This window comes from Scleropages formosus, chromosome 4, assembly GCF_900964775.1.
Source record: "Scleropages formosus chromosome 4, fSclFor1.1, whole genome shotgun sequence".
In the NCBI taxonomy this organism is placed as follows: Eukaryota; Metazoa; Chordata; class Actinopteri; order Osteoglossiformes; family Osteoglossidae; genus Scleropages; species Scleropages formosus.
In genome coordinates, this window is record NC_041809.1 from 29,813,999 (window position 1) to 29,832,886 (window position 18,888).

At 39.5% G+C, this 18,888-nt stretch overlaps 1 protein-coding gene across 1 annotated transcript; it reads right to left on the reverse strand.

Annotated features, from left to right (window-relative positions):
• Positions 1–3,199: 3,199 nt before the first annotated feature.
• LOC108934278 (BTB/POZ domain-containing protein KCTD12-like) lies at positions 3,200–4,478 on the reverse strand. The gene is made up of 2 exons (XM_018751866.1): positions 4,466–4,478; positions 3,200–4,254 (listed from the first exon to the last, which is right to left on the reverse strand). Exon 2 carries the CDS (start codon positions 4,242–4,244, stop codon positions 3,384–3,386), a length of 861 nt encoding a protein of 286 aa, XP_018607382.1. The 5' UTR covers positions 4,245–4,254; positions 4,466–4,478; the 3' UTR covers positions 3,200–3,383.
• Positions 4,479–18,888: the final 14,410 nt, after the last annotated feature.

Genomic DNA, 18,888 nt, shown 5'->3' on the forward strand with positions numbered 1-18,888 from the left:
TTACTGTTTTTAAATAACAGTGTCACTACAGTACATCTTCTGAGATTTATAATGCATGACAAACATTTTATTGGAACCAGTTATAATTATAGTTTGGCCTTACAATTTATTTATTCACAGTCAAAGTCTGACATGAATATTTACAATGAATGACTTGCAATTATTAGCAGTTTATTTCACTGTTCATGCTGAAGAATGTAAATTACATCCTTATATTACGGTAACCTCTACTATACGTTTCATAATTTAACAGCTGTCATCGTTGTATTTTCACAAAGTAACAAAATCTTAAATGAAGTCCACAGGTGGTAAAGTTAGTATAGTACTCAATTAAAAAATATTATGATCACAGCAACATTTTAAAAGACATAGTCACATAAACATCTTGCTTAAGACTATCATAGAGTCATATGTAAAAATAAAAGCAGTTATTACCACACACTTGCCTCTTTCAACCTTTTTAACTGTGTAAAATTAAAATTTTCCAGATAAACTACCAAAACTGAAAGTTAAATGTAATATTTAGGGTACCTTTCAGTTATCTGATGTCAGAGCGTATCTAGTCGAAAACACATCATCCCTTCGAGCACAACCAAAGGTGCCCTGATAAACAAAATATATTTGTATTAATTTCCATTTAAAAATCCATGCAAAAGCAATCACACAGCACAAAAAAATAGGAATAAATAGGAATGACATTATATCATTCTTCTCTAGAACAGTGTTAGAATACATCACCTCAGAGAGGTCTGGACCCATATATGGCACACATTAATGCATGTAAAAATGATCTGTTGTACAGAAAAGCATAACCAGAAATTTTACGTAGTTGTCTAACTTCTCCCCAACCTACCATACCCTACGTATGTCAATCACTGCTCTGCTCTGACCTACGTATGTCAATCACTGCTCTGCAGACAAGACTGGAGAACATCATTAATTACACATGTATAGCAAGAATGTACATATGCTTGAAACCGTGCAGCCTTTTTAAAATCTGTTCTTTCCCAGTATACTCTTAGGTTGGACTGAGCTGACTTCAATCCCTTAAAAGCTCTCCACAGCTGGCAAAAAGGTACAAACATCTTACTCTCATGCAGCATATTCCCTTTACATCGAGTTTTTAGCAGCCAAGGATCTGCAGTGCAGCTTCAGCCAGAGCTGGAATACTTTCTCTTTCCTACTGTGAATGCATTAATATTAAAAAGCAGAAAAAAAGTCACAAGAACCCATCTGTTCCTGCTTCCGATTTGCCCTGCATCATGCAACTTATTTTTGTTTCTGCGATGTAGAAAAATCGTATCTACAGCGAACAAAGCTGACAAGTTTATGTCGAGTTTAATCCTGCTTCCAAATATTTGGTGCCATTAACTATAGTTTTCCAGTTTTGCTCAGTAATTTTTGTTTTCTAGCTTAGATTTGGACAACTTTAACACAGTTGCGTGAACAATTTGCTATGCATTGCCTGCATGGTTTGGGGTTTTATAACAGCGCTGACATTACAGAGCACCTGGTCCATTTTAACTACCGTATTATTTTTGGTGAAATGAACAGCAGTTCACAAAGTGGCGTAAAACACATGTACCAGATGCACGTTCAGAATAAAACTCTCACACAAGAGGACTTCCTTATTTGCTCTATTTGAATTTTTTTTCCACAATTTTTTTTTTTTTTAAATTCAAAAGTACTGATTAATTCCGTCCCTTTTTGTTGAACAGCTCTGTTGCCGGAGCTTTTTCAGACATACATCTCAGTTGCGGTGAATGCCACGTTCCACTCAGTTCACCAAAAGCAGCCTTTTCATGAGGCACCTGTTTTCTCTTCATCTTTGGATTACAGTTTTGCGCTCATCATAGCAGTACCCAAGTGCTTGGGTTCAAATGAAGAAATGTGTATGTGTATCTGTTTTTACTGTGATGATCTCTCTTTCTGAGGCTTGCCTCTCTAAATAAGGGGAATATGGTGGGAAAGTAGAACCATTATTAACTCTTAAGGTCTCCCCACAAGGTTGATAGTCCTCAATAATCCTTTTTCTAGTCCTGCCCATCGTGCAGAAACTACAGTGTTCTTTTTTTATTATACTGGCACTTCTGTTACATCATTCGTTCTGTTAGAAATTATATTGACACTAATTTTGTATTGTGCTCTACACTGTAAAGCACCACAATAGTAATTATACAGGCAAGGCCTGTTAAGAAATGCAGTTTGACATATTAAAGCCCTTAGAATTAAAAACAATATTCTGTTTTTGATTTGTGCTTCAGATAAATAAGTTTTAGAGTAAATAAAATAATAAAAATGTTTAGTTTCTTCTTCCCCAGCATTCAGTGTTCAGTAAAGAAATAGCAAAGGAAATGATATTGTAAAAGAAAGGAATGAACAGGCTATCCAACTGTCTTTTTTGACCTGTAATAAATATCTTACAGCTGTTCACTCATATTTGCTTATGCACTGAAATCACAAACAGATCAAAGAATGACCATTTTGTAAAGTAGAGATTTAAAATTGGGAGATCATATTTAATACAATTTTCTAACCTCTCACTCAAAGCACCTGTAGACAAAACCCTTCATGGTAATAATCATGCTGAAACCTCATAGAATCCAAGCTTCACAAATCTGTTTTTATGAACACATATAAATCTCATTAATTATAACACTTTGATTATGTAAACTCTCCCTGTGAGTTTAATCCTGTCCAGACAGGTATGTTCAAGGGCCAAAGACTACAGACAATAACTTCAATGTGCTTATTAATAATATGCTAAAGAACTGAAAGCTGTTGTACTGTATTCATCTCTTCCTAGGACAGTCGCTCTGAAAGGTATCCAGCAACATGCCCAGAAAAAGAAAGCTAGTAACATTTCATTTAAAACATTTATTCTTGAAAAACATTTGAATAAAATTCAGCCACTTTCTACATCGTCAGAAATAACACTAGTCAACACATTCTTCGACGAAGTCGACATGTTTGCTGATATTTTGCTGACACAAAGCAGGCAGGCATCTGGATGCTACAAATAAATTAATCATATGTTCAAATTTCTTCTGGTTCTGTTGCGTTTCAGTGGACTTGCAAATGAGGCTGCCTTCGACATTCAACATGTTTAAGCAGTGGTCATACATAGATTGACATATGATGATGCCACAGGAGACTTTCGCCACTGTTCTATGAGAAACAAACAGTACAGCACGAAAGTGGTGAAACCGTCTGTATGACCGCAAAACCAGTGTCACTGTGGTTGTCTTTAACAGGCAATGGGGGGCTGGAGCTGTTGATAAATACAAAGTTCTGTCTGCATTCATGGCTAATCCCAGAGAAGGTCGATTTGGGCGCATCTAGTTCTCCTTTGAGGAAAATAGCGGAGCAGGAATGGATGAAGCTCACTCACGGTAGAATACATACTCTGTGTAGTTGGTCCAAATCTTGTCATCTGTCTGGTCATGGGCAAAGGCGCAGGTTCCTGTTGAGTTGCAAGCAATCATGTTGAACCCAGCATCAGCCAGCCTGTCAAATGCCTGCTCCAGGAAGGTGAACTTTAGATAATATCGCGATGTATAACGTTCTGGTGGGCGATCTGGATCCCGACTCTCATTGAGAGTGTCACCAAACACCTCCTTCGCCAGTGAGGTCTTCCCACACACCATTATTCGTGCCACACGACGGAACTTGGCGTCTGTTTGACTGTCCCGACCCAGCGTATACGAGCCTCGATAGCCAATGGTGATGAAGCCGGAGCGCCGGCCATCGCTTCCCACACCCGGTCCCAGATTGCCACAGGTGACGGAGCTCCCACCAATACCGGCCAAATTACGAGCAGTATCAGTGATGGGGGAAGAGTCTTCTGGGTCACTCTGGCAACCTTCCTCTCCAAGGGAGTTCTGCTTGCTGATCTTGGGCTGCAGCATTTTCACCAGCTCAGGCAGATTGAAGAACTCTGCCTCCCGCTGTAGCCTTCCACGCTCTGGGAAGTGGTCTGGAAGCACCAGCTGCTGGTCTCGCATGTAGTCGAGTATGTAGCGAAAGAGAAAGCCATCGCGGTCCACAAAAAAGCGCCCTTTGGTGTCACGTGCAAGCCCCTTAGGGTTCTTCTGTGTGAACATCTCCCCGAGGAAGGAGTCTGGGAGGCTGGTGAGAGTTGAATAGCGAGTGATGTACACCTGCCCACCCACGTTGAGCTCCACTATCTCTGGGAAGGGAATTTCATCCCCAGGGACACAGGAAGAATGATCAGACAAAGCCATGGCCCGAGCTCTACTGAAAAAAAGACAAGTTTTTTTTTTTTTTGTTTTTTTTAATCAAAGTCAACAATAACAAGTCCAAGCGTTCAATTTTAGCAGTGCTTCTCACTGTCCTATATTTTCTTATACTGTGAACCTTGTTTCATATGCACTGTAATAGTTCACAGTGAATGGTGATATGCTTAGAATTAAATCCTGGAAATATGCTTGTTAAATCTGAGCACCTGCCCCAGATCCTTGCATGGAGCTCCTCTTAGTCCGTTTCCGACAGCAGTGGGCACTTGAGACTCATTCCCTCCTTTCTGCAGAATTCTTGTCAGCGCAGAACCGCCGCTGAAACCAGGAGCGCTGGAGAGAAGCGCAGCCATACAATCTTCCAGGGAAGAGCTCAGCTCTGGGCTAAATAGAGCGCTGTTTTATGATCTAACATCCGACTACAGCAGTACAAAAGAGACTAAAAGAAAATACCGAAAAGCTATAAGCATATATTTTAAAAGTTACCTTCTGCGGTGTCTACTTTCAAACACTCGGAAAAAATCTTATAATCCGGAGGATACCGTTCAGTAGGGGAATATCCATCATCAAGACGCAAAAAAACGCTCTGAAAATTTCAGCAGAAACAAAGAAACCGTTCGCTCAGCTCCCGCTGTCTCTGACAGCGCAGCGCTTCGCTCCTCTTCTCTCCTCTCGTCTCCGCTCCGCTCTGCTGACGCCCCCCCGCCGACCCCGCCCCCTCCGCGTGGACGCGCCGCCGCGCGCCTCGCAGCTGCGCCAGTGAGCTCGAGCCGCGTTCCGTGGGAAGTCGCGACAATAATTCGCCTCAGAAATAAGTGAAGTCATTAAAAAAAAATAAAAAAATCATAATGGCTGTGCAGTGCTTAGGAGCTATGACAACTGTAAGTTACGCCTTTCTGGTCTAGTCACTAGTGCTTGGTTAAAGTATTTGGCACATTCTAGTACAACGTAAACGCGGTCAACCCCTGACTGAATTCTCCGGAAAAAAAAAAAAAACAAAACACATCATTCAATCTCTGGCGAGCATTTTCTTCGTTTATATAAATTATTTTGTTTGTTTGTTTACTGCTTCATCCATCACACGTCACCTGGTTTGTGTTTTAGCTGCTGCATTTCTTCTTCCTTTCCCTGTGAAACCTGTAAGTTTGACTCCGTGAAGCGGTTGAAGAACAAGTGAGATTAATACTTCAAAAAAGCAACTGCATTTACACACTGGGACGTAGAAATTAAGATACGTGAAATAATGTAACAATTCACATGGCTGGGGGGGGTCAGTTTTATTCAGGGTGAGTACGTTGTTGAAGGGTAGGCCTACTACTGCAGGGTGTGGGATTCGAACCCGAGTCCTTCAGTTATAAGATTATATATATATATATATATATATATGCTATCTGTGTGCCTTAGCTTTCTACCCTCTGTCTGTGGGCTTTTACAGTTTATTCTGTATCTATTACTGACACACTGTAGCATTTTGCTGTGTATTGAGCTACAGTATGTGTAAAATTATCCACAGTATACATACCTGATAAAAAATGAAACGTTAAACATGCTGGGAACACTGGGTGTTCTGAATTAAACAGGCATAAATGTATGCAGGGTCATGGTGATCTGGAGCCTATCCCAGAATCATAGGGCACAAGGCTGAGTTGGGATACACCCTGGAAGGGACAGCAGTCCATCGCAGGGTAGCTTTTTATCTTCTTATAATTTCCTTGTATCCAGTACAGTTAATTTTTATTTGGAGCCCTTCTGCACATTTGCCTAAGAGCACTTAAAGTAATATAAGTTGTTGAGAGTACAGATGCATACACAAGTAATTAAAGATATTTTCTTAAATAGATGCATGAGGTAAAACCATGCATCTGAAATAAGACTACTACTAATGCTGGTCTAAAATTGATACAAGAGGGAAAAAAAAAAACTGTGTCACACAGATGAAATTCAGCCCAAGTACATTGGTGCCCAGGGGAATGGAAAAAGGAAAAAATAGAATGACTACAAACCACATTATAATGACAGTAACATAAAGCGATGCATAATCAGCATTTTAGTTGGATTAGTTACGGTAGTCTACAGTAGTTGGCCTCAAAGCATCATCTCATTGTTGCAGTTTCCAAACAAACTCTTTTTCTCAGGATAACTTCTCTTCCTAAAGAGTCATTCTCCCAAATTCTGAAATCCACAGGATGTTTTACCCCCTTTTCCTGGTCTCTGCGCAGACATACAGCTTCTCTGCTCAGCAGGCTTTGGGCAACAGGAAGAGCTAAGTAGCAGTTTCACTGTGGGAACTTTAACGTTCCACTGGAGGGCTGTGTTCTCATTGAACTCTCGGTCATTTTTTGTGTTCCCATGACAGCAACCTAAAGAAGTGACCTGCTGTGATTCACCTTGACACTGGTTTGGAAAGCATAATAATCAAAGGACTTAGAATAAATAATGTGTCTCTGCTGTTGATAATATAGGAAAGTAGGTCCTGTGGTGGTATAAAAAGTGGCAGCATGGTCAAAATATTTAAGAATCAAATTATGTCACTTTCATTACAAAGTAAGTTCTGTATGAACAGAAACTTACATTTAGCTGTACACTGCCATGAACTTACATTTTACATTTATTTAGCTGATGCTTTCCTCCAAAGTGACTTACAGTGTTAACATACTTTCAATTATTTACCCATTTATATAGCTGGATAAGTTTACCAGAGCAATTTAGTTTAAGTACCTTCTTCATGGATACTACAGCCAGGGGTGAGATTCACACCTGCAGCCTTTGGGGTCCAAAAGCAGCAGCTCTAACCACGATGCTACTAGTTGACAATATGAACATATATGTAGCTGTACACTACTATGAACTTATATGTAGCTGTATGCTACTATCAGTGTGGTTGCCTTCAAATCACACAGTTATTTTCTTCTCTCTGTTTGCACAGGAAAATCTGAATGTAAAATCAGCACGTTTCCATCTGTTATGAAGGGTTCTTTTTGAACAAATTTGCAATTCCAGTCCCAGCTGTGAATGTCTAAATTTGCGATGTGCATGCTTTTCTGAATTTATTTAAATATGATTCCCTCACTGTTGAAACATTTTTTTTTTTTACCCTTGCAACTGAGTGCTTCCTATAGCCTCATTTTTGATAGAGTACAGGACTAGTTTATCATAATTTAACTTTTCTCACAGGCTTAAGGTTACTGTAAGTGTTTAGGAAGATTTTATGCTCAGTGTTTGGAGTTGAAATAAGGTTAGCCTGGAGTGTGTGTTCCGAGTTGAGGTCAAACTCATTGTTAGTGACTGGCCTTAAGAGACCGAAGCTGGGTAAGGCACTGGGTTACAGATTAGGGTTAGGACTATGGATTGGATTAGGGTCAGTAATATTCTTCGGGTTGGACCTTAGTGGAGCTGGGAATCCTTTCTGTTCTATGCCTTGTGTAATGCTCGCACATGAAATGGACACAGAGCTATTTTACTGCTGTAACTCCCAAACACGGACGTAGGGTGCAATGATCTCAGTAGCAGAGTGTACAGTACATACAAGTGCACAGTGCAAAGCAGGAAATAAAGTGTAATGGTGACACAATGAACAGAGAACAAAGATATACAAAATGTTTTGAAAGTAAGTGAAATGAGGCAAATACACAGAGACAAGGTGTGGACGGAGATGGAAAATGGGATCTGGACGGAACCACAAAAGACAGGCGCAGACAGGACAAGAGCAAGCGGATTGAAACGGAGCTCTGGAAACAGGTCAGCGAACACAGATCACCAAGGAAATTGAAGTAAAGCACTGATCAGAAATCTACAAAGCAGGGACATGACTTCAGCCTTTTTGCAGGGGTGTGGGCTGGTCAGTTGGGGCCAGGTGTGTTGATGCAATTAGACTGATGTAATGCAATGCATCTGGTGGACATCAGGGATTTTGCCCTTGGGATTGTGACAACTTGATTAATTTGGAGGATCTTTGACTCTGATGCTTACTGAATGTGTTTGTGACACTTGGGTTGTGGCTTCCGTCCACTTTAATGGTGAGAGACCCCACAGGGGGCCAGTGTGATAGCGTAGAATGCCCAGAAGGTGAGCACAGCCACTGGTACTAAGACCCCTACAGGTTAATTTTACTCTAAAATACATGAGAAGCAAATCCTTTGTTTCTCTTTTCTTTAGTTGCCACTAATGTCCCACTGTTGACTTTGGTTACTTTGTCTTTTGTGTTATTTTTATGTTAACCATATGGATTGTCACATTCAGTACTCCACACTATCTTGTGTAGAAGAAGGCTATACAAAAATAAATCAAATGCAAATTGAAATTCCAGGGTCAGGGTAGAACTAAGGATATTATGAGGAGTAAGTTCAGAGTATTCTAACCATAAATCCCTTTTTCGCATTTCCAAATGCAGAGAGAAACTATAAAAACCTAGATGTATTGGCAGGGTCATAGTTAAATGAAGCTGCAAATAGGCAATAACTGAAATATTTATGATAACTGTAATCATTAACAGGAAAACTAAACAGCTGAAGTGATGCACTTTCGAACAGAACATAAAAGTGAATATATTGCCATCTATGATGCTGAGTGATCTTTATATTTACATAGACAAATTGACTTTTTTAATTAATGTTTTATGTTAAATTTTCCCCAGTGCTGTAATTATAGTTCCTCCTTAGATTCACTGCTGAACATTGTGTCTATGGCTGTTTCTTACACGCTCACGCATCCTTTCTGTTATTGCACAACTGTTTACTCTTTGTCCTTATGAGCTGGACATGTGACTCTTAGAGTACATTAAAAAACGTCATTCATGAAGTCCACAGCCGTACAGGTTTACAACTGGGCAATAAATTCATAAGGTTTTCAGTGAAGGAATTAAAGTTTTTGCTTTGCTTAAGAAAACTCCACAGTTGTGGGTCAGCAACCATTATGTCTGAAATCACTGTAAACACCTTATATAGTTTGGCAGTAAAGAATAGAGGTATTTTTTTAAAGAACACCAACTTAAAGACTTAAACAACGTTATTTATTGGAGGGGCGCGGTGGAACGGCAGGGTTGGCTGGGTCCTGCTCTCCGGTGGGTCTGGGGTTCAAGTCCCGCTTGGGGTACCTTGTGACAGATTGATGTCCTGTCCTGGGTGTGTCCCCTCCCCCTCCAGCCTTACGCCCTGTGTTACTGGGTTAGGCTCCGGTTTGCCGCAACCCCCGCTTGGGACAAGCGGTTTTAGCAAGTCTATGTGTGCGTGCATACCATCTAATATGCATATCATTTATGGTATTTAAATATCTTGTGTTTTTTAAAAGCAGCCCGAGTAAACTTCGTAAATGCAGATTTACACAAATTTAAGGTTAAGCTAATATAGTTTTATAGCAGAAAATTACTTGATGACCATTTTGAAATTCAGGAGCACACACATTCCAAAGTAATAAATGTAGTTCAGTTAAACACCTTACACACGTTATTTTTATTTATTGTTATTGTTTGTTATGTTTTTATATCAAAGAAAATACTGACAGTACCATTGAATTACATAAAAAAAAAAACATTCTAAACATTCTAATTATTTACAGATGTAGCTACTATCTGGTTTTCTACAAATATGGAGAACAATGAGGCATTATGTTTCTGTGGTTACGTGATCTTTTAAAAATTGACAATGCAATGGCACTAACTTTGTAGAACGTCTGTAACCAACGCAGTGTCTAAGGAACATTTTATGGCATGAATTTGAGTTCAGAGAATAAAACAACCTTTCAGTGAACAAAGTCCTTCAGAAGTACTCATTTATCTTGCTAGATTACTGTGCTATAAAATAATTTCATGTCCCCTGAAGATTTTCTTCACTGGTAAGACTAATACTTTGTTTCAAAATCTCTAAAAAGAGAAAAGCTGAAAATCCAAAAATTATTTTCTTGTATATACTTATATCAGTAATGAGATTAGGAGTCTGTATACTGTACTTCTTCAATAACTAGTTATATATTTCATCCAATATTTTGTGCAACAAAAGAATCAGCAAATGGTTTATTATTTTGTCCATAACAGTGCAAGAGCTAATCAGATCCCATGAGGAACATGTTCAGAATTCAATTCAAAGATGTCATCAGTAATTCATTCCCAGCCACAGCGCAGTAAAACTGCACAACACTGATAAAGTGAGTGTTAATTTCCCAGAAGTCTCAATATGCCCTTTGCACCCCAATGAATTGTGAGGTTTTTATTAATGGACTCAACAGGTACACGAAGGTCTCTCTTTAAACAAAGCAGAAATTTGATGTGGATTCTACAAGTTCGGCACTTCTACATGATTTGAACACACGTTCCACTTTAATAAGTCAACTCAAAAATTTCTCAAAAACATGTTATTTTGCAATAATGCAATCGTCATACCTGGTACTGGAAGTGTAACATGTACATCATGCTCATGAGCTGCTGACGTGAGACAAGGTCGTATTTCCGTACTCTTCGGAGTCTCTGTGGTTACCTTTTCAGAAAAGTACGTCAGCTTGTGTAAAAATGGACACGCAGTGTATGGCACACTTGCATTACATATACAGTGGACTATCTGAAAAATATTTCAGTTTGTTCTGTATGACCAATGGACATGAATAATTCATTTGATTATTAAGATTATATTATAAGAGGTTCGAATCCCGCTTGGGGTGCCTTGCGACGGACTGGCGTCCCGTCCTGGGTGTGTCCCCTCCCCCTCCGGCCTTACGCCCTGTGTTGCCGGGTTGGGCTCCGGTTCCCCGCGACCCCGTATGGGACAAGCGGTTCTGAAAATGTGTGTGTGTGTGTGTGAGTTTAATTTCAGTGAAAGGCGACATTGTCTAACGCTTGACATTGTTTTCTGTCATAAAAATAAGAACATTTTCCTCAATTTTCTACCAAGAACTTAGTGAATTTTACTGAACATTTTTAATTACATCTAAATGTATTTCTAGAATGTTAAAAATTATATAAAACAAATGTACATTTTCCTTTATCATTGCTGAAATAATAATTATACTTTGATCCTTTTTAGGTAAATGGGGAAATTGGTATTAACAAGCAATAAACTTCTACTTTAAATAAAAGTTTGAAGCATATTTTCTGCAGTTATAGAAATATTGTGTGTGCTTTCCTTAAGGGTGGTAAAAGTCAGTGTGTGCAGGTACGTGTGCCATATAAATACCGGAGTAGTGCTGTTCTCCGCTCACACACGGAGCAGACTGTGTGCAGGGCAGCAGGTCACAATGAAACTTTGGATCATACTGGTATTTTCCCTGCTTTTCATCACCGCTGCTTGTTCTGCTCTTACAGCGAGCAACTTACCTTTGTCTTCTGTGCAAGAGGATATTTTGCTTTATGTGAATAACCTGAATGAAGAAAGACTTAATGACGTTGCTCCTGAAATAATAACTGGATCTATGACTTCTGGAACGCAGACTGGAGATGTATCATCACAAACAGTGATACCTTCATCATCAAGTTCACAGTCAACATCATTGACTACAAGCACAGCCCCTGAGGACACAACTACTTCTAACGGTATTTTCATATTTATTTTTGTGATTCTTTCTGGTTAGTACTGATGTGTTTAATTTCACAAGAGTTTTTCAAGTAAAATGTCAAATGGTATTGGCAGTATTTTCTTCCACACTGTTAGACTTGTATAAATAGCTTTTCCTGTGGTTCATGTTATGCCATGTTATATCTTTGCTACCCCCGAGGAATCATAATGATTTGATTGCTAGTAAAATCAAGATTTTCAGTATATGCGGTGACCAATTTAAGAAAGAGATAAACGTCTCAAACAAAATTTCCTCCTGAGCTTGATAACTGTCTCTGGGTCTTGGACAGAGGTCCTTTCGCTGCTCGCTCGGGTATACGTTCAGACCATCCTCAATGTGAGTAAAGGTTTCATATTCTCGGTGTGTGTACCCCAAAGACATGTATGGAAGAAGGAAATAGTAAACCACTTTTGTACCCTTCTTTACCATGAAAACCAGGAAAGTGGTAGCCAGGAATCAAATTCAATTCGACAGCACCTGTCTTATTATTATTACTCAACACAATATCTTAAGTAGAAATAAAACCTTAATAAACTCTCAGAATAATCCCACTTTAGCATATTACATAAATGTTGAACATAACACTGATTCTTAATAACCTGAACATATTGTAGTATGTAGCACTTTGTTTTAATAGATATCTGTGTGGAGTTTGCATGCTGTGTGGAGTTTGCGTGTTCTCCCTGTGTCTGCGTGGGTTTCCTCCGGGCGCTCCGGTTTCCTCCCACAGTCCAAAGACATGCTGTTCAGGTTCACCCATAGTGTGTGAGTGACAGAGAGTGTGTGTGTTCCACTGATGTATGGATGAGTGGTCCATTGTAAGTAGTGTATCTAGCAGTGTAAGTCACCTTGGTGACTAAGGTGTGTGGGCTCGTAACACTACATAGAGTTCGTTGGAAGTCGCTTTGGAGAAAAGCGTCTGCTAAATAAATAAATGTAAAATCACACAACATTTTTTTGAACATAATTTTTTTTGTCTTTACAGTGTACTGTGGTGATATAAATGACTTCGAACCATGCAGAACATCAGGTTATAACTGCGCATTTGGAAGGTGCTACTGTAAGGGGAAAGAACCATTTTGCAGGTAACATCTAACTTCATTTTCCCTTATTAGAGTACTATTCAGGGTGAGTTTGCAGAAAATTATAGGTAAACAAAATGAAAATCCAGCATAAAGAGTACGATTGCACACCATCAATGCAGTGTCAGAAGAATTCAAATATTTACCTCTGTAGCAATGAGCGAATGAGCAGAAAAGAAATTTTATTACTGGTATGACAGTTTTTAGGATTCATTTTTTTATTGAATAAAGATTTCAATCATCAGAAATGATGAAAGGAGACATTTTTACCTGTCGAGTTGGACAATGTGTGGAACCAGACACCCTTGGTGGGCTGGTGATCTATTCTGATCCATAGAGAGAGAAAAAAAAAAAATCTTGAGAAAGGTGCATGCCCCGGTAAAAATTTATATGTAGGTAAATAATTCTAAGCTGCTATGGAGAAAAGTGTCAGATAAATTTAAATGTAAGGGACAAGGAAATGGCTAATTGGTCTGTCCGTATTACTCTCATGAGCTCTGCAGATGTCCCCTCCAGTATTTCTGTATAACTCTACTAAGTAAAGTTGTTAATATTTTTGCCCCCCGCCCCATAAAGCTGATGCTCCAGCCTGAAGGTGCATCCCCCCACTGGTCTCCAGTTGCAGTCAGTTCATCTCACAATTGCTGAGCACAGATTTGTATTACCAAAAGCTGCTCATGTGATTGTTGCCTCATAATTTGTAGGCACACGTAGTCTGAAGCCGCTTGTTGCGAGCGGGCTCGCAGCAAACCGGAACCTAACCCGGGAACACGGTGTAAGGCTGGAGGGGGGATGCACCCAGGATGGGACACCAGTCCCTCACAAGGCACCCCAAGCAGGATTTGAACCCCAGACCCACCAGAGAGTAGGACCCCACCCAGCCTGCTGCGCCACCGCATCTCCCTTACTTGGTATACATTACACCCAAAAAAACCTCACCTTTTTTTTTGGCCTGTATCCATAATTAAGACAAATGTCCACTGAGTTTTCACGTCATGCTTCAGCTTCCTAAATGTACTGCAATACCTCTGCAAAACATTTGGATTTTTTTATATTTCACACATCTAAAGTCCATGCTTGTGATGTAATAAAAATATGTAACAGCATCTGCATAGCTGAAAAAAAATGTTGTGCCTTTTTTTATCTGTATAAACATGAGAAGGCTGAAATAGCTGATGAATTGAAAGTGTTATAAGCAAGAAATGGTGCAGACTGATTTGTTCTGCAAAACTCCATTTAAATTTAAAAAATATATACACACACACACGTGTAAAAAATATATATAAATATATAATTACCACTGATTTGCTTTTTCTAATTTGTATACTATGAAGATGAATTTTTCCAGAATATTTAGTTTTAGGGAAAAAAAAAAAAAACATTTTCAGCCATTGAGGTATATGATCATTTTGATCACTGGGCACATCTGGTGGTGGAGTGGTTAGAGCTACTGCCTTTGGACTCAAAAGTCACTGGTTTCATTCCGATCTCTGGCTATAGTACCCCTGAGCAAGGTACTTATTCTAAAATTGCTTCAGTATCATTACCCAGTTCTATAAATGGGTAAAAAAATTGTAAGTAGACTAATGTTGTAAGTCACTTTGAAGAACAATGTCAGATAAATGTAAAATTTTTCCACAGATGCAACAACTTCAACAATGAATGGTTCTTAGGCAATGACTGCAGCCAGAAATGGTCCTTGGTCCAGTTCGCCCTGGTGGCCTCGCTGCCAGGACTGGGCCTTGCTGTGATTGTGGGCGTCATCGTATACCTTGTGCATTTCTTCAGGAAGCCAAAGGGTCATGCAGATGTGGAAAGGTAAGTGGTAACAACTGGGGGCAGCAGCAGCTGTATGGAACTGAAACAGCCATTGGCTGCAGTTGCAATGTGAATCTTCGCTCATTTGTGTTTTTCCACTTGCTTTTCAGTCCCAAGACAGCAAGACAGACCCCAAGCACAAGCTTCGGACACAGCAGACCCGGGAATATGTATGCAAACCCAGTGTTTGCTTCTGACGTGGCGGTAAGTGACTTTTCACTTCATTAACAACAGCTGTTTGGAATTTTTTCACATCACTGAAATCTAAATTCACCAGAATAAAGCAATCAGATGTGCATTTACTGGCAGCGTGAACCATTCCCTCAACTATTTCACAAGGCAGTGGCTGTAATTCCAAAATTTTTCACTCAGAGCAGATATAGGACTTATCCAAGGTAATGCAACAAAAACAAAAATTAATCCAAAGTATGATATGGCAATTGAAAAAGTGGCAATAGAAAATGTGATATACCTAATGTTTCAAAATAAACAAATGGGTACAAATGGAGGAACTTCAGTCATTCCAGAAAACTACCAATAACAAGGGTAAAAAATAAAGTGCTGATATAGATGCATAAATAACTGTTAATTTTGTGCTGCCTCTGCTCTATTTCTGTTCTTTTCTTTGGGTTTTAGAACAACAGGAGGTCTGAGTCACCCAAAACAGCACAAGAGGATATTTCTATGATGAGTCGGCCATTTAGGTAAGACATTTTAGTGACGTTACTTCTGACTCAGGGAATAATCAACTTCAGAGAAGATATAGGTCTTTCCTTCCATCTAGCCACCGATTGCAACAGGCTGAATAGAACAGAGCAAATCCCTAAGAGTCTCCAGGCCAACCCTAAGACATATCTGCAGCGTTCCATTCCATCTGCCCCAGAGTCTCCTCCAAGTGGTGCATGCCTGCTAGACCACACACATGTGAAATGGGGCGGAATTCTGTCTAGATGCCCAGACCACTTAACTGAGGACTCAACTCTTGATTCACTACTGCATTTCTGTTAACCATTTGCAAGCCTGCCATCAAAAAAACCTAGATGTTGTTAAATCACTCAAGCTGGGGAAGCTCCATGCAGCAGTCTTACCCTTGTTGCAAACCATCACCATCCCTTCATCCCAGCTGCATCACACTCGGCTGCACACCGCTGTAGTGCATACTGAGCATCACATTTGAGCGAGGCAAACAGGTCAGCATCATTCACAAACAGCAATGAGGAAGCCTTGCAACTCCCATCCTGAATATTCTCCAAGGGCTGACTGCACTTTGATTATCTTGTCCATGAATGCCACAAATAGAAGATAAGACACACCCTTGGCAGAGCCCTGTTCCTACATTCACTGAGTTCTTAATACCAAAAATGCAAAAGCACATCTTGCTAATTCTCAAATGTTCAGTCAAACCCACATAAGGCGGTGGTGGGAGGGGATATCTTTTGGATTCCTGGAGATCTTGTCTCCTGTATTCTGGCTGGTTAAACAGATTTCCTATTGTTTCCCTCGGCTTCTTAGTTAGTCTATGGTGTCCTCAGTCTAGTGCTGATTGTGGGCTTTTGTTTCAGCTATTCTAGCCAGCCTTCAGCAACTAGCCAGACCTACAACAATCCATATGCCAAGGTGACCAGGAATCCATATGAGGAAGCAAATGGATTTAGTGACAACAGAAGATCTACACAAAATGGCATTACGGTAATCTGTCATCTGCACTACACTGTCAGCCTTATGCCCACCCATCCAACTGGGATGTGTGTTTCATATAGATCACATGCTGGAGGTGTTCTTTCCCCTCAAGACTTGTGTTGAAATTAAGAACGTGTTACTTGTAGCAAGGTTACTAGTTATGTTCCCACCTCACAGCTATTGTAATACTACTGAGCAAAGTACTTAAACTTTCAACTGACATATATACTAAGCAATGGATTAATAATTACTTTTTCCAGAGAGGGTTTCAACAGGCAAGTTTGAGTTCTCCGTCATACTCAGCCCCAGACTACGACACCAGGTCTCAGCTTCCTCGTGCCCAGATGGGAAGACACTACTGAGAGGAGCTCCTGGAGGGGAAGAATTAACAGCCCACTACAAAGTTTGATTCCCTGCCTTTGGAAATCATAGGGCAAGGCTAGGAAATGCCTAATTTCTTTCTACTACCTCCTTACATTAACACAGTCACCTTTGAGCACTTACTCAGAGTAAAATGCCATGTAACGTAACCCATATATTTAACTGTATTCACATTTTCAAATGAATTTCATGTGCCACAACTTTGCTTCAAGCTAAAAATCTACAGTAATCTGAAGATGTTTCAGCCAAAAAAGTTGCATTATATTCAAGATGGTTTTTTAATGTACTCCCACATAATTGCATCTGACCACTAAAGGAACTTTTTGTCATAAGTATTTGTCATGGGGTCAGAAATGTGACACTTTTAATATATCCTATGTAGTCAGTTTACATTCAAAATCATGAAAACATCTGCATTACATTCTGTCACAAGACTGCACAATGCATTTGTCAACCATTGTTTCCACAGCTGGTCATAATTCATTCTTGTCTTGTACTATGACCTGCGAAGGCCCTGTGGAAGTAGTTGAAAACTCGCTGTTAAAACTGTGCCACCTAGTGAACAGGTTTTGTAAAAGATGCAGAAAATTGCCTTTAAGGATCCAAGTGCTCTAAGCCCATGGAAACTGCTGCAGTTGACAAACCCGTAACCTTTAAGCTGCAAAGGAACAGTCCAACCACTGAACTTTACGGACTCCCCCCCCCACCAGTACACAATACTTAAAATGTTTAAAAATATTTAAAATCAATTAATTCTTTTAAAAAGATGGTCTGTAGTAATTTTTACACATTAAAAAAAATGGTCTGTCTTATGTGTATAATGCATTTACATACACTGCCCACCTCTTCATACAACTCAAATCTGAAATGCAGGAAGGTATGAGAAAAATATGGAGAAACATGGCATTGTATTTTCTTGGATATTTTTCACCTAACTCAGTCATATCATGTTTACCAGCGATAGTCTATCCCATCCTCTTAACACAAAAGAAAGTTCTAAACAAATCAATAGTAGTCACTGCTTATATTTCTACGCATGGACAGGAAGTACCTTTCTTAAAACAAAAAGATACATTTATTTAGGTTCCCCCAACAGGAAACTAACCAAGAAACAAAAACATTTTGAACAACATGAAATATTAATATTGTATAAATGTGGTCATCTATAACTTACCATAAAACAAAAAATGATTAAGTCAATGAGTCAACAGATCAACTTGACTGGCCAGTGCCACAAATACATTGTCTGTACTTTTGTAGAAATTAAAGGTTCAGAACAAGGGACAAAAAGGGAGCTTTTTCTCACAAATGGTGGATTTGTGGTTCATACTCCAGGGGTTCAAGCTGAAGGTTTACACATTTTTCCCCATATACCACAATGCTTACTAAGGAGACAAGGAAGAGACAGCAGGAACATTCTTGAGTCAGTCCACTTAAAACAAAAAAGCTGCATAATGCTGAAGACAGACACACAGGTACATATATTTTACAGGTGTAGGCAGCAAAGCAATAGATATGAGCTGAGCAGCATTATCCTGTCAGATTTTGAACGGTTGCACGTGGAACTGGAGATAACACGATAAGGGTATTATATCCCAAAGGAGGGAGAACCCTACACTGATATACAGATCACTATGGGGAGGAAATCAGTGAAAAAAATCTAAACTGAGCCACGTATCCTTTTTTGGTCACTTACCACACCTCCTGGTTATGCAATTCTGAATAGTACATCTATTGCAGATCTGCATTAAAAGCAACCTGAAATTTCTATTCACAAAGCTCAGAACATAATTTACTAACACATCACAATCAAGATTAACCCAGAAAGGAGTACCTCATTATCATTTACCAAATATAATGCATTTAGAAACTACATGTGAGTTGTGATCTTAAAACATATGTATGCCAATAAGCAAAAGTGGGTCTCGGTAGCAGTAGGTTACATGTACCGATACCAAATGGAGACTTAATATGAAGGACGTTCCATATGACTCAAGGTTATCAGTGTAATCTCTTCAAGCCTGGATGTTCTAAGGGATATAGAGACTCCACGACCCCGAACTCTGCAAGATCGGTTGATTCTGCTCAGAGGTGAAAACGTCAGAACTTGTTAATGAACTTAAAAGATGGGT

Bases quoted from the DNA above. Each gene is read 5' to 3' on its own strand.
- LOC108934278 (XM_018751866.1), bottom strand. From the start codon at position 4,244: ATGGCTTTGTCTGATCATTCTTCCTGTGTCCCTGGGGATGAAATTCCC.